The sequence below is a fragment of the Notolabrus celidotus genome, chromosome 8, assembly GCF_009762535.1.
Source record: "Notolabrus celidotus isolate fNotCel1 chromosome 8, fNotCel1.pri, whole genome shotgun sequence".
NCBI classification, from domain to species: Eukaryota; Metazoa; Chordata; class Actinopteri; order Labriformes; family Labridae; genus Notolabrus; species Notolabrus celidotus.
The window spans coordinates 21,565,032-21,579,551 of record NC_048279.1 but is presented as its reverse complement, the minus strand read 5'-3'; the positions used below and the strand labels follow the sequence as shown (position 1 = coordinate 21,579,551).

Genomic DNA, 14,520 nt, shown 5'->3' with positions numbered 1-14,520 from the left:
TGACAGGGTGAAGGGTTAAAGAAAGCTTAAGTTAAAACATTCCACATCATAATGTCCTTAGGCCGTCTGATCTGAATAAATAATTGCAACAAATATTAGGACATTAAGGGGTAAAGGTTAAAGTGATTTAGTTTCAGCCTTATGTGACGAAACACACAAACTTTTTTCTATACAGACAACATAATGGATGATAAGACTCCGACTGAGTGTCATAAAAAAGCCTCCATTCAGAATAAAGTTCAGTTATTCTTTATTCAAACAATTACAAACATTTCAAAGTTAGAGACACATGGTGCTAAAAACTCCAGTTAGGCTGTGAACTTATTCAAGATGACATTTTATAAGAACACTACATGGACACATGGCTTATCTGTAAGATAACTACTCTACTCAAACATTATATAAACTTCATCAGGTTACATAAACATATATTTGCTGAATCATCATTTAGGTTGCAAGACCTTTACATTTCAAACATCTTTTATTTAAATTCATACAAAAAAAGGCCTGATCTTGTGACTCTCAGAAGTTCAAAACATCAAAAGTTGTTTCACCAGCTTCAAAGTCCTCACTCTTTTTATCAAAGCATTTAAACATACAGTACATCAACACAACACCTGTGTGGTTGTTTAGAAAATCCCAAAAGGCTGAAAAATAAAAGATGTTGACCTAAAACAAACCAGTCTGCTATTTTATTCAAACTGAGGACAGAATAATGGACAGACAGTGGTTTAAGAAACGGTTATGAAGTTAATCAAAATTATCACAAAAACCCAGATACTTAAAAATAGGCCAATTTTGTGTTTACTTCATAAATGTCAGTTAGGCTCTGCTGGTGATCTGTTAATAAATCCCTTAAATCAAGCTCTGAGGACTTCAATCACTGCGTGTTCTTGTCTTTTGTTTTGCTACTTCCAAACAAAACTCCTGCCAGAGCAACGACACCAAGACCCAGCAATGTAGCCGCTCCTGCAACCATGACCATTTCTTCTGCCTTACGGACCTGCAGAGGGAAACATACAGCTTTAAAGGGAGTGTGCAGGCATATTTCTAGAGGAGAAAAAAAAACTTTTCTTTAGTGACAAACAGAATCAATATCTCTATCATGATGAATGGTCTGCGGGCTTTGTGAAGCACCAGTGTAAACCATGGTACTTAATCCAAAACTTTGTTGACTGATGATTTCTCAGTAAACAAGATTCAGAATAAGAATACATCATCCATGCATGTTCCAGAACACTGTGCTTTGTTTACCTAACTTTTTGCAAAGAAGGTAGAAGGGGAAGAGTGGTTTCATTTAGGCAAAAGAGAGCTCTGCTTTTATCCAACCACCCAGTAAAAATTAAGGTTTAATTAAAACTAAAAGTGGTCTGCACCTTGCTGTTAGTGTATTTAAAGTCACAGGACAAGGAAGAACCCATCTACAGAACTCCTAAGGTTTTGTGCGCAAGAGCAGTAAATCTTAATTTCCTCACATAAGGATTCCTAAATGCCACAGTCCTCTTGTTTTGTTTCTTTGGGAACCCATTTATCTCTCAAGCACTTTTTTTTTTTTTTTTTTTTTTTTTTTTTTTTAAATCACAGACTTGAACAAACCACACTCCATGCACTTCAGTACAGCCCCACACCTGAAAAAAGAAGTGTCTTGCTTGTACAAGTCTAACACAGGGATGCACTTACCTGGCGGGACTCAGCCTTTCCGTATCGCAGTTCGTTAGCAAAGTGCTCACAGTTCCCCCTAAAGACGCAATAGGGCAGCTCAGTACCCACCAGGGCACGGGCCTCCCTCACAATGACTAGAACAGGTCGAGGCTCGTACTTCTTGTCGAGGACGTTGCTGATTTTCCATTTGTTGGTCCCCACTACATCCCACAGCTCCTCTTTCTTCACCATCGCCTTCTCTGCTAGGACAGACATCATGCTGTTGGCACCTGCACCTGGGACCTCAGCTGTAAATAAAAAGTAATCATTGTAAAAAAGGAGGAAAAATTGCAGATTGTAATTTAATAGGTAACATGTTTAACAAGTTTGTGAAGAAAGTACTGAAATTTTTTTTGGGGGGGGGGGCGTTTCATTTATCATGAATCAGTTTAATCCCAAAATAAAAAAAATGCTGTCACAAAAAGCTGCCTCATACATAGTTTGGGTGGGTTAGGAGGATTGAGGGAGAAGCTGTGTGCGTGTTTGTGTGTGTGTGTGTGTGTGTGTGTGTGTGTGTGTGTGTGTGTGTGTGTGTGTGTGTGTGTGTGTGTGTGTGTGTGTGTGCAGGGGGACTCACAGGGGGGAGCCAAGTGAATCACAAACCCATCGCCAACATACACTGCCCAGTGCTGATAGCTGCCACGGAAGATCTCGATCAAGTCCCCAGGCTCTGGTTTCTCATCGTACTTGGATTAAAAAAAAAGAAAAGCTTAAGACTTTTAAATCAATGCTATAACAGTATTACTCAAAGCATGTGTTATCAAAGTTGGTGAATGGATATTTACATCAAATAATAAACAACAAAAAAAGTACTGTTTCACTTTTCTTTATTCTAGTAATCTTATAATTTCCTAACCAGTGTAGGGGCCATGTCAGGGTTATGTTGTCTGCAACCCAACCACTGGTTTTCGTTTCGAAATCACTCAACCCCTGAAGGAAAAGGGAAAGCAGACAAGGTTTAGATATATTAGCACTAAGACAGACAGGAATAAGAAACAAATCTCAGAAATGTAGAAGAAGTTTGCTTGACTCTCATATCTCTGTTTAGTTCTATATGTTAAGAGCTTTACTGATTGCAAAAAAGCTGACGCAACCAGGCGTTATATAAGTTAACGCAAGTTAGTCTGGTTGTGCTTTTATTGTGTCAACATAAACTACATCGCCGAAAAACCTTCTGAAGTGCGTCGTGCGTAATTTACGTAACAATCGCTTCATACCTCCGACAAAATTACATTATAAATAAAAAGTAGCTAAATTATGGAATCAATTTCAAAAGAGTCAGTCAATAGTAGCATGTGTAGCTTGGACTGGTCTGTTTACGTAATCTAAAATCATGCCATGTTATTAGCTAATGCTACATGGACTACAGCACAGTAACACAATACAAACCCATTACAGTCTAATAGTTAAGTTTGATCACAAATAGAGTTTGACAGATTGTCATCTTACCCTTTATCAATGATGTCTTCAAGCCGTTTGGTGGATACCTGGTAGAGACGCCACCAAAGCTCAGCTGTGAGCGATCAGCTGATTGTCGATGTTATCAGAAGCCCGAGACCTTCAAAATAAAAGCCTCATACAAAATGTCAGAACCATCGACCGTCTATTAAAGGTCAGAACCATAGACCGTCTATCAAAGGTCAGAACCATAGATAGTATATTAAAGGTCAGAACCATAAACCGTATATTAAAGGTCAGAACGGCCAGAACCATAGACCATATATTAAAGGTCAGAACGGTAGACTGTATATTAAATGTCAGAACCATAGACCGCATATTAAAGGCCAGAACTATAGACCGTATATTAAGGGTCAATACGTCCAGACCCATAGACCATATATTAAAGGTCAGAACGGCAAGGACCATAGATCGTATATTAAAGATCAGAATGGTCAGAACCATAGACCGTATATTAAAGATCAGAATGGTCAGAACCATAGACTGTATATTAAAGATCAGAATGGTCAGAACCATAGACTGTATAGGTCAGAACCATAGATCGTATATTAAAGGCCAGAACCATAGACCGTATATTAAAGGTCAGAACAGTCAGAACCATAGACCGTATTAAAGGTCAGAACGGTCAGAACCATAGACCATATATTCAAGGTCAGAACGGCCAGAACCATAGACTATATATTAAAGGTCAGAACGGTCACAACCACAGACCGTATATTAAAGGTCAGAATCATAGACCGTATAAGTCAGAACCATAGACTGTATATTAAAGGTCAGAACTTGCCCTGCTTCACCTAACGCATTACATGAAAAAATATAAAATAATCAAAATAAAATATTGAAATTAAATGGTCCAGAGTGTAAATGTGAATTGGCTCATTTTAGTTGTAACTTGTGATAACAGCCTGGCATCTTGTCTAAGGGCATGGCATTACAATCCCATACTCATTGGTTTAAACCTTTATTTACAGTCATGGGTTTAATCCAGAGGCAATCGGCGCAATGAAAATGCCATCCACCACATGGTTCCCTCCAAGTGAGGAGTTATACAGTTTAATGGCACGAGTAACAAAGGAGGAAATTTACTGTCCAGAAATAGTAGAAACCATAAATTATATGATAACTGATTGGGCATTCTTAAGATATGAGATACATCGGATCTCTATAAGATATGTGACATAACAGAACAGGGTAGAAAAGGAAATTAGCTTATATTTTTTAAGGGAAATAAACTTTTTCTCATAAACCGCTATTGGATGAGAGTAAAAGACAAAAGGTACAATCGCCTTTAGACCGTATACATGTTTATGTTCGGTACTTTAGTACTGTTTGGCTTTGGACAAAAGTTTTTGAATCTAGTCAAAGTACTTTATAAGGACACAATAACACAGTCGTGTTACCACAAGGCACATCTCCTAGATTCACTGTTGAAATAGGCACAAGGTTTCCCAATCTCTCCCCTGCTTTTTATAGCTGCTGCAGAAATGGGTTCATACTTGGAAGACTCTAGATAAATGTTAATCACACCCAATCTCCTGGTCTGAAAGAGTTATCTCCACTTGGCTATAGGCAGACTTTTTTTTGACAATGATGGAAGGCATTTCAAGGTTTATTTATCCAACATATTCATTGCCACTTCTAAAGTTCTGTGTTTTAAGTTCAAAAATCCCCAACAAACTGGTTAAAAGTATTTTCTCTGTATGAAACTTCTTCTGCTTGTCTTAATAGGTGAAACCAACATATAAAATGAAAATGGTTGATTTCACATATTTGCAAATATGCCACACAGTTGCAAAGAAACAACTAGTATTTGACACTTCTGACCCCTTTTAGCCTCCACTTTGACTGCCGGGTCAAATTGACCCACAAACAGTACATCTATAAACATGCAAGGGGGGTTTGCAAATATGTGAATCAACCATTTTCATTTTATATGTTGGTTTCACCTATAAAGACAAGCAGATGAGGTACAGAGAAAATACTTTTAACCAGTTTTTGGGGGGATTTTGGAACTTAAAAAGGGTCAATTTGACCCGCAACATAACAGGAGGGTTAAATAAAGTAGTTTAGTTTATCACTTGGAGTCGATAAACCTTCCTCCACTAGATGTCACTAGTGAGGTCGGCTGTCTTTGACGATTCTGCTTTTGTTGAATAGAAGAAGTTCTAACATCCGGCTGTGGAGCGCCCTTTCGGTGTATTTGTGTTCTGAAATTGGACAGAGAAATTATCAATAAGCTGTCAAATTTATCAGCGTCGAAGTCCAGGGATCAAGAGGTGGATTTGATGTGACGTGTTGATGTTGAGAGACCAAGCGATGTCTGTGGTGTTTGACGGGAGTCCGCTGAAAGCGATGCAGAGCTCACACACTCTCACAGCGCAGACTGCCCTGAGGTGAGACACAGGAGAGGAAGCCTCTGACAGAACAAGGAGCCATCGTTTAGACTTGAGTCCTGTTAGGCATTTTAGTATCTGTAATCTTTAAAACCTCATTAATCAAACTAGTGTAAACGGGTCAGTGTAACTACACCGGTGTTTAGAGTCAGCTCAGTTGTTAAAAGTTACTGTATCAACAATGGTCGCCAGGGATACATTGAGTTCTTTCCGGTATGTTGATTATTCTAATCCTATGTATGAGAGGAAAAATCCATTACTCGACCTGTTGTAGAGCCAAATGTTGTTTTACAGTTATTTATCATCAACTCCCCAAACTCTGTAAAGTAAAATAAGCAAAGCTTTTACTTTTTTGTATTCAGTTGTTACAGTAACCCAGACATAAGTACAATCAAGAAGAAGTTACAACAAGTAAAATAAAATAAAATAAAATAAAAATAGATAAATACTAAAGATAAAAATACGATTTAGATATATACAATGTTACAAATGGATTTTAGATTAAATAGCAGTAATTACAGGCAGTATTAAAATGTTTCAGTAGTGACAGTTCAGAGCTGTAGTGCAACAAAGGATTATTTCCATTATAGTTTGTTGACTTTCAACAATGGGTTGGTCAATCCTTTTTACAACTATGCTATAAGCAAACACTATCCAATGTTTAATTATTTATTTGAAAGCTTATCATTGACTGGTTCTTAATTGTTAGAGTTGTCTGGGTTTTTTTCATCGTTCCTGTCTTATGTTATAAAAACTTAACATAAAAAAGAAATAGACATCAAGAATTGTTCTCAGCTTTCCTTCTCTGTTTATTATCTGGATCAAAAGTCTTCTTAAAGTTATCAAAAAAGTTGTAAAATGTATTCCACACCTTCCTACAGTTTAAAATGTCACTCAAGCTAGGTAGGTAACAATTTTGAATTATGAAGATATATGTAAAAAAGCAGTCCATTTGATTATAACAATCATCTACTACATTTTTTTTTAATTGTATCTTTATTTGGAATGGACAGGTAGATACAACAGCATAGCAACCTTCGTAAAGGTAAAAAAAAAAGTCCTTCCAGTTTTGTTTGTTTTGAGTCCAGAAAAAACACAACATCAGCTATCCTGGAATAAGAGTCCAAAGAAGGTAAGGTCATAGACCATGGATCAGATTTTGTTAATCCAATATGGTGTCCACACTTCTATTATAATTTAAATGTCCCAGCAATTGTAAAAAAAAAGAACCAATAATAGTGGAAACCCAATGATCTCTTATGGACAGACCTGACAATTTGCTCGGGTTAAACTCTGTCAGATAAGGCTCACTTATACACTTAAAAAGAACTCTGTTACAGCTTAATTAAAGATAGAACAGTGTACATGAAACTATGAACAAAAACCAGGGTGGTCACCTGCCGCTGCCGTCATCTACTACTAAGTTAAAGTGGCTCCTAAAATTAATGGATTTATCAGCTTTTATTCAGTATTTTTATATTCTGTATGGATTAACTTTTTTGCAGTGCCTTAACTGTTATAAAAACATTAATTTTGAATTTTGATGTATGGTATCAGTCATTTTTGCACAGTTATGCCAAATATTCATTGGTTCTAGCTTCTGTATTAAAACACTTTGCTGCTGAACCTGACAGGATATGATATACTTTTTGGTTTTGGATGGTCTAACTTAAGGTTAAGCATGTCTCTTGGGCTCTGGGAAAATGTGACTTACGTTTTTGAAAACTTTTTCTTCCATTTTATTGACTTAACAATTGATGGATAAAAAAATACACAACAAAAAAATATCTATTTTGCTTGTTAATTGTGAATTATGAATAGATCTCTGTTGGTAGTCTGAATACAACCTTTACCTTCACACATAGAGGTGCACCTGTTAATTTATTCCTTTTTCACACCCCTGCTTCCACTAAACTTTCCTCTGCCCACTGTTTTTTTCTAGTGCTCAGGAACTGTCTCAGGAGATCAAGTCCTTCATCAGCGGCATTGACACTGTTCAGGGTCGGAAGCTCAGTGTCCGTGAACATGCGCGATGTGCTGTGCGTCTGCTGCGCTCGGTCCCTGCCTGCCGAGGTGCTGTGCTGGAGCATCTGAGAGGTGTTTATGATGAGTATGTCTCTGCTTTCCTGCACAACCTGGAGACAGAGGGCGATACCAGCTCTGGGGTCAGCTCAAACCTGGAGGACATCATTCAGGTGCAAATTACTTTACAACACTAGTACTTTTTATGAAAGTTTGGCCTTCATAAAACCTATATTTAATGTGGGATATCGACTCATTTGTTTAAATTTTTCTGCAGGAGGTTCATGGTGTTCTGTCAGAGTTTATTCGACTCAACCCGCGGGCCTGGGCCCCTCTGGTATCCACGTGGGCTGTGGACTTGTTGGGTCAGCTAAGCAGCAAACATGCCGGCCGCAGGGTGGCCCCACACTCCTCCAGCCTCAATGAGCTGCTCCAGCTCTGGATGTCCTGCTCTGCCACTCGCTCCCTGATGGAAGCTTACTCCCAGTGTTTGGCTGCCATGTTGGCCTGGTGCCCTGACGCCTGTGTGGATGCACTGCTGGACACCTCAGTTCAGCACTCTCCACACTTTGATTGGGTGGTGGCTCATATTGGCTCAGCCTTTCCAGGAACTATCATCAGCCGAGTCTTGGCATGTGGACTCAAGGATTTCTGCTCTCATGGCACGAAGGAGCAGGGGCTGATGGGGATGGGAGTGGATAAAGGCAGCAGGGTGCCCAAGATTGGCTCAGTCGTGGGAATCCTTGGACACCTTGCAGCTCACCACTCAGACAGCATCAGGAAGGAGCTGCTCAGGATGTTTCAGGAAAGCTTGAGTCCATCAAGCCCTCTATCTCCAACTTCATCCTCCACATCTTGGGAGAGCTCACCTCAACTCCGTCGTGCTGCGGTGCCATTTTTGCTGCAATTGGCTGCTATGTCCCCCAACCTCTTTGGTGCTGTGTCTGCAGAGCTGGTAGAGCTGCTACGCCCTCCTGTCCTGCTCCAGCTGCAAGCCTTGCTGCAGAGCCTCCCCCGAGAGGAGCTTGATAACATGCTGGGCTTGGCTGTTCACCTCATTAGCCAGAGTCCATCAGGAGGGTCCCGTGTGCTCCGTTTTCTGGCCGACACAGCTACCCCGGCCTCTGTCATCATCTCCGGGCCGACACCCTCCCCTCATGAAGGAGTCAGAGAAGGTTGTGATCGTCTTCTCCAGATGCTGCTCCTGCATCTTCACAAGCTGGTCTTCAACCGCTCTGATGGGAGTGAAGTAAACCCTCTTCACTTTGCTTCCTCTCAGCCTCAGAGAGTTATCCCCTTCCTGGAAGAGCTGCAGTCTCATATAGGTGAGCTCTGTGCGGAGACCCTGCGACTGGAGAGGAAGCGTCACCTCTGGCTTCACCAGTTGTTGTGTCTGCTGTCAGTGTACGGAGGTCCAAGCGTGGCCACTGAGGCTCTCTGCCAGCTACTCACCCAGGCCCGCAACCCAGAGGAGCTGGCTCTGGCCTGGCAGCTCCACACCACACTCTCCTCCTGCATGGCTGGACTCATTCCTGCTGCTGTAGCTCGCTGTGTAGCCCAGATCCATACTCACACTCTGGGGCCCAGGCAGCTGAGGCAGCTGTTGCTTAACCTGGCTGCAGCCATCCAGAGTCAGGATGAGGAGAGAAGAGGAGCAGCTGTAGGCCCTCAGTCCTCCATGGCCATCCAGGTGGGCTCAGCGGTCTCTGGAAACCTCCATGATTTTGGCCCTCTCCTCCTTCATGGGGACCCGGCTGTATCTTATGCTGCTGTGCGCCTCCTGTCCTGTAGCCCGCTCCCTCGTACCTCCTCCCCGGCACAACTGCTCCTACTCTCCCGTACGTCTGTCACTCATTTCTTTCTGGTGCTGCGGAGGAGAGGTGAGGTGGGCAAAGTAGGGAGAGATGGGGGACAGGCAGGCGAGGCGGTTAACTGTTCAGTGCTGCTCCTCTCTCGTCTGGCAGCATATTCTCCACTCACTCTCAAAGCCGTGCTTCAGCAGCTGGTTGAGGGAGCGCTCCATAAAGGTAATGCTGATCTGTTTGGAGGGCAGGCCACAGACATGTCTGGTGCTCCGATTACTGCACCATCTGTGTCCCCTGACCTTGGAGCCTCTCTGCTGGATGTTAACTGCCGGTTTGGTACCACAGTCAACTTTTCTGGCAGTGTGTGGTCAGTTTTTCATGCAGGAGTGATTGGCAAGGGGCTGAAGGTCCGCACTGCTAGACACGTACCTGACCCATCAGGGGTCATCCAGGTGAGTAACACAGAGGAGTCAAAGCATATATTGTATATATATATATATATATATATATATATATATGTATGTGTATAGACATGTATTTTTGAATAGGTAATGAGTCATTTTGCAGCTGTCTTTTGTACAAACTATATCTTAGGAACATTTAACAGAAAAAAACAACTGAAATCTTATTTGGTTCAGACTGATCGTGTGTGTTGTTGTGTCTTGGGTTTTATGTGCAGCAGCAGAAAAGACTGACACAATGTTTTCACTCTCATCTTCTCCCCTCTGTAGAATGTCCAGACACTCATGTGTGTTGTAGTTCAGTGTTGCAGCTCCTCCGGTCTCAACGGCTCCATCAATGGCTCCCGGCCACCATCAGACCCTGATGAGCCGCTACCCATTAACGCAGAGGCTGCCAAAGTTGTGGCAGTGACTATGGTGGAAAACATTTGTCCAGATGTTGCCAACAGTGAGCTGTCCTGGCCCCCAGAAGAGCACGCCCGCACCACAGTGGAGCGAGACATCCATATTCGGCGTTGCTTTGAGGCCCATCCTGTGCTATTCCCTCTACTGCAGGTGGTGGCAGCTGGACGCCCAGCTCTCTGCTACTGCTCTGCCGTGCTCAGAGGCCTCCTTGCAACTCTGCTGGCCCACTGGGAGGCTTCCCGCGAGGTGTTGTCTACAGACTCCCCATGGCACCTCCAGGCCTCCTGCCTCCTGGTGTCCTGCATGGGAGAGGGCCAGCTCCTGCCCCCTGTCCTGGCCAATGTCCATGAAGCCTTCCCCAACATCACTCCCTTTGAAGTGAGGCTGCTGCTCCTGGCTGTGTGGGAGTACGTGAGGGGCAATGGGCCCATGCCCCAGAAGTTTGTGTTCAGCTCAGAGAGGGGCTTGTTTTGCAGGGATTTCTCACGGGACGGTGACGTAGCAAGATATGTGGCTCCAATTCACAGCGTCCTTCATAAAAACATTGATAGATTGGGACACCTGTGCTGGCGATTTCAGCTCTAAAAGGTAACGAGGAGAGAACTGTGAGCAGCATGTGACAGGAAGTAAAGATGGTATAATAGACAGAAAACTGTTTTACATCGCTCCAAGACTGGACTGCAAAGTTGCCATCACTGTACTTAAGTTTAAGTTAAGTATAGCTATGTGGACATGTGTGTGTGTGTGTGTGTGTGTGTGTGTGTGTGTGTGTGTGTGTGTGTATGTGTGTCCCTTTTGTACCATATTTTTAGACAATGTTTCTGACTGATGCGTTATGTGAACAAAACAAGGGGGCAAGAGAGCTGACAAAACTGCTCCTCCCAAAAACATCCTGTGTGTCATGTTGGTTAGAAAATTCAATTCAACTCTGCTAAATCATTTGTGAATTATTTTGTATTTTCCCGATTGTTCACATCGTAATTTCGTCTCCAAAAACATGGAGTGAATTGTTCTTCAAATGCAAACTTTTGTTTAAACCGTTTTACTGAATAAATCTGAGTTTTGTCCTTAAGTTTGTGTAGGTGTTGATGCTTCAGATTCAGCTTTGGAATTTGTTTCTGTGAACTCCTGTCTTTGGTTTGGTTTTTCAATAAGGGAGGTTAAAAAAAACAAGATCATTTCACAATATTATCACGTATTAACACCACCAACTGTAGAGACCAATAAACTGATAGAACTAAATTCTGTACACTTTTACTAATGACACTTTGAAATTAAGAAGTCACACAATGAAATATAAAAACACAGATGCAAGGAGATGCTGCATGGGTGTGACAGAAGGTGTGATAAACGTGTCCTGCTGGAGTTCTTCAGTGTGGTGTGCTAAGTTTGCAGCCCGATGATCTAAAGGCTTTTATTAACACCCACATGAGTGCCACAGATATTATTCAGTAACGCAAAATGTTAGTTTAGACTTTTAAGCATAACACAAATAATACATTTACATACTGTACTTCTGTTATGTGTAGAATTAAATCAAATAAAACATGTATTACAGTTATTCGTTACCATATGTGCTCCCCACAGTAAATAATGTTATTCTGTTTGGCTTTTTTTTTTAAAGTTTATTAAAACATGAGGGTCTACCTTTAACACCACACCACAAGCTATAGCTTTATTGTAGAATATGAAACCCCCAAAAATATATTTTTAGTTATTTTCTTAAATTTGACATATTAGACTTGAGGAGACAAAATAGGACCAACACGAAATAAATCATGCATCCACCCTTTGAAAATTCCCTTGGGCGCTGTTGGCCTAGCGGTCTAAGCACCCTACGTACAGAGGCTACAATCCTCGTCACAGGGGTCGTCGGTTTAATCCCCGGCCGGTCGACCATTTCCTGCATGTCTTCACCCGCTCTCTACTCCCCACATTTCCTGTCTCTCTTCAGTTGTCCTATTAAATAAAGGCAAAAAAAAAGCCCAAAAAATAATAATAAAAAAGGAAATTCCCTGAATGGGAACTTCTTTAAACAAACTGTAATCATAATGCAGATTTGTTGAATTAGATTTATTGGAGCACTGGTTTGCTCAAAGTCAGGGGTGTCAAACATATGGCCTGCCGGAGGTTCCGATCTGGCCCACAGGATGACTTTGCAAGGTGAAAAAATTACAGAGAAGACATTAACTGTAATTTTTCAATAAAAGTAACTGCTATTTCAAATTTGTTCTCTGGGGGTCGCATACAATCAAACAGCTGACATAAGGCACATGAACAGCGCTCCAGGAGGTTTTTTTCTTGAAGTGAGGAAAAAGAATATTTGCATAATCCTGTGGAAATTCATAGACTTTTTGGACCCCTGCATACAACACTGTCCAGCAAGCAAACTGTTCATGCTGGAGCTGGGGAGTCAACAATAGTCAACTTTATCTTCTTCATTATTATAATCTCTCTGTTCTTTTGATGTAAATATAATTCTGTGTCAGGTGTATGGGAAACCTGTATACATGGTGTGTTTGCAGCAGGTTTCAGTGCTTAAAGAATATCATATTTGGCCCCACTTTGAGACTCAATATGCCGAAAAATACAACAGCTGTTTTCGTAGAAAAGATAGTTCGTTAAATGAGAACGTAGTTTTTTGCACTAAAACAAACAGAACAATTGGGAATTTTTGTTATTTATGTCCGGCCCACTTGGATCAAATTGGGCTGTATAGGCGTTTTTCCACCACAGGAACTTTAGCCCTGAACTACGTACGTTTCGACCGGAGGAACCAGGGTCTAAATATAGTTCAGGGGTAGATAATATCCCCCCTGAAAAGCCCCTGGTTGGGGGGTAGTACTTTTCAAAGGTCCTGGGACCTCATGTACCAAAAATGTGGCGTACGCTCTTTTTCACAGCAAAGTTCAGATTTATCAAGAGTGAAATGACCGTGGAAATGTGCGGTGCCTCACGCCAACTTCATGGCTGGCATACACACCATTCTACCACTATTGATCCTGACCAAGCGGCAACCTCCGGTCTCAAACGATGAAGCCCATGTGGAAGTGTCATAAAATGCAATACATCGAGAATCCGCTTGTGGCTGGCTGCAGAAACACCGGAAACCACATAGACATGAATGGGAAAAAGACGATCTTTGCAACATTAATAAACATGTTTACAGCCTGGTTCAAAAAATGGCTTGGATCTACTTAGCTAATCTGTCTATCGGCACACACTGTACAGGCGGTACATTTTTTTCTAACGTGACGGTTCAGAAGATATTAAAATTTTGAGTTTTTGCCCAAATAAGGACATGACTGACGTGACTCCCGGCGGGAACACATAGCTGTTGGCTAGGAGACTCAAACTCCGCCACTTTACGTAACACTTTGCCTGGTTGAGTTCCACATTTCCAATATGGCTGCTGCCGTCGATTGGCTTCAAAACAGCATTCAGGAACAGATGGGTGACGTCACGGATACTACGTCCATATTTTATACAGTCTACGATCCTTACGCACAGATGCATACATTTGGATATTTTTGTGTTTCAGTAGGAAATCCACGCAAGTACATGTACATGAGTCCCCTGGGACTTTTGGTTGAATGTCACAGTGTTTTTGGAGTTTACACAGTTGTTGAAACACAGAGGGAGTTCCTGGGAATGCATACTAGTTTAGTTTTTTATTAAGATTTCAAAATATTATTGAATATCATTTTTTTTCTCCATATGTCACTGGCCTGATTTGCACAGTCTACCTGGGACCACACCTTCAACTATGAGAAGAGGCAATTCATCCACAGAAGACTTTCTTTTGCCAACAACATCCTGTCTTCTGTGTGAGTCATGAGTACTGTCTGTTTTTTTTATACATGTTGAAAGCCTGCCCTTTATGGTTAATATCTGCCTCCAAGTAGTTCTTTGTATATAGTGGATCTTCATGTGTCACAGAAATGTAATCAAAAAGAAACCACAGTAAAGGCGTTTTCCCACTGCAGGAACTTTACCCCGGAACTAGGGACTTTACTCCTGAACTACTATGTGCGTTTCAACGGGAGGAACCAGGGTCTAAATTTAGTTCAGGGGTAGATAATCTCCCTCTTGAAAAGCCCCTGTTTGGGGGGTAGTACTTTTCAAAGTCCTGGGACTTTCGATTGAACGTAACAGTGTTTGTGGCGTTTACACAGTTGTTGAAACACAGAGGGAGTTCCTGGGAATGCATACTAGTTTAGTTTTTTGTTTAGATTTCAAAATATTATTTAATATCATGTTTTTTCTCCATACGTC

General features: G+C 41.5%; 2 protein-coding genes across 2 annotated transcripts; one reads left to right on the top strand and one right to left on the bottom strand.

The window, feature by feature from the left end:
* Window positions 1-233: 233 nt before the first annotated feature.
* LOC117817221 (phospholipase A and acyltransferase 3-like) lies at window positions 234-3,280 on the bottom strand. The gene is made up of 5 exons (XM_034689787.1): window positions 3,151-3,280; window positions 2,558-2,631; window positions 2,279-2,387; window positions 1,681-1,949; window positions 234-1,003 (listed from the first exon to the last, which is right to left on the bottom strand). The coding sequence occupies exons 2-5, from the start codon at window positions 2,570-2,572 to the stop codon at window positions 881-883; spliced, it is 516 nt and encodes a 171-aa protein (XP_034545678.1). The 5' UTR covers window positions 2,573-2,631; window positions 3,151-3,280; the 3' UTR covers window positions 234-880.
* Window positions 3,281-5,287: 2,007 nt separating this feature from the next.
* ints5 (integrator complex subunit 5) lies at window positions 5,288-11,317 on the top strand. The gene is made up of 4 exons (XM_034689783.1): window positions 5,288-5,552; window positions 7,495-7,747; window positions 7,852-9,831; window positions 10,111-11,317. The coding sequence occupies exons 1-4, from the start codon at window positions 5,458-5,460 to the stop codon at window positions 10,828-10,830; spliced, it is 3,048 nt and encodes a 1,015-aa protein (XP_034545674.1). The 5' UTR covers window positions 5,288-5,457; the 3' UTR covers window positions 10,831-11,317.
* Window positions 11,318-14,520: the final 3,203 nt, after the last annotated feature.

Bases quoted from the DNA above. Each gene is read 5' to 3' on its own strand.
- LOC117817221 (XM_034689787.1), bottom strand. The intron at 1,950-2,278 runs GTGAGTCCCCCT...TTTTATTTACAG, and splicing joins GATTCACTTGGCTCCCCCCT to CTGAGGTCCCAGGTGCAGGT. The intron at 1,004-1,680 runs GTAAGTGCATCC...TTCCCTCTGCAG, and splicing joins GAAAGGCTGAGTCCCGCCAG to GTCCGTAAGGCAGAAGAAAT.
- ints5 (XM_034689783.1), top strand. From the start codon at position 5,458: ATGTTGAGAGACCAAGCGATGTCTGTGGTGTTTGACGGGAGTCCGCTG. The intron at 5,553-7,494 runs GTGAGACACAGG...GTTTTTTTCTAG, and splicing joins ACAGCGCAGACTGCCCTGAG to TGCTCAGGAACTGTCTCAGG. The intron at 7,748-7,851 runs GTGCAAATTACT...ATTTTTCTGCAG, and splicing joins ACCTGGAGGACATCATTCAG to GAGGTTCATGGTGTTCTGTC.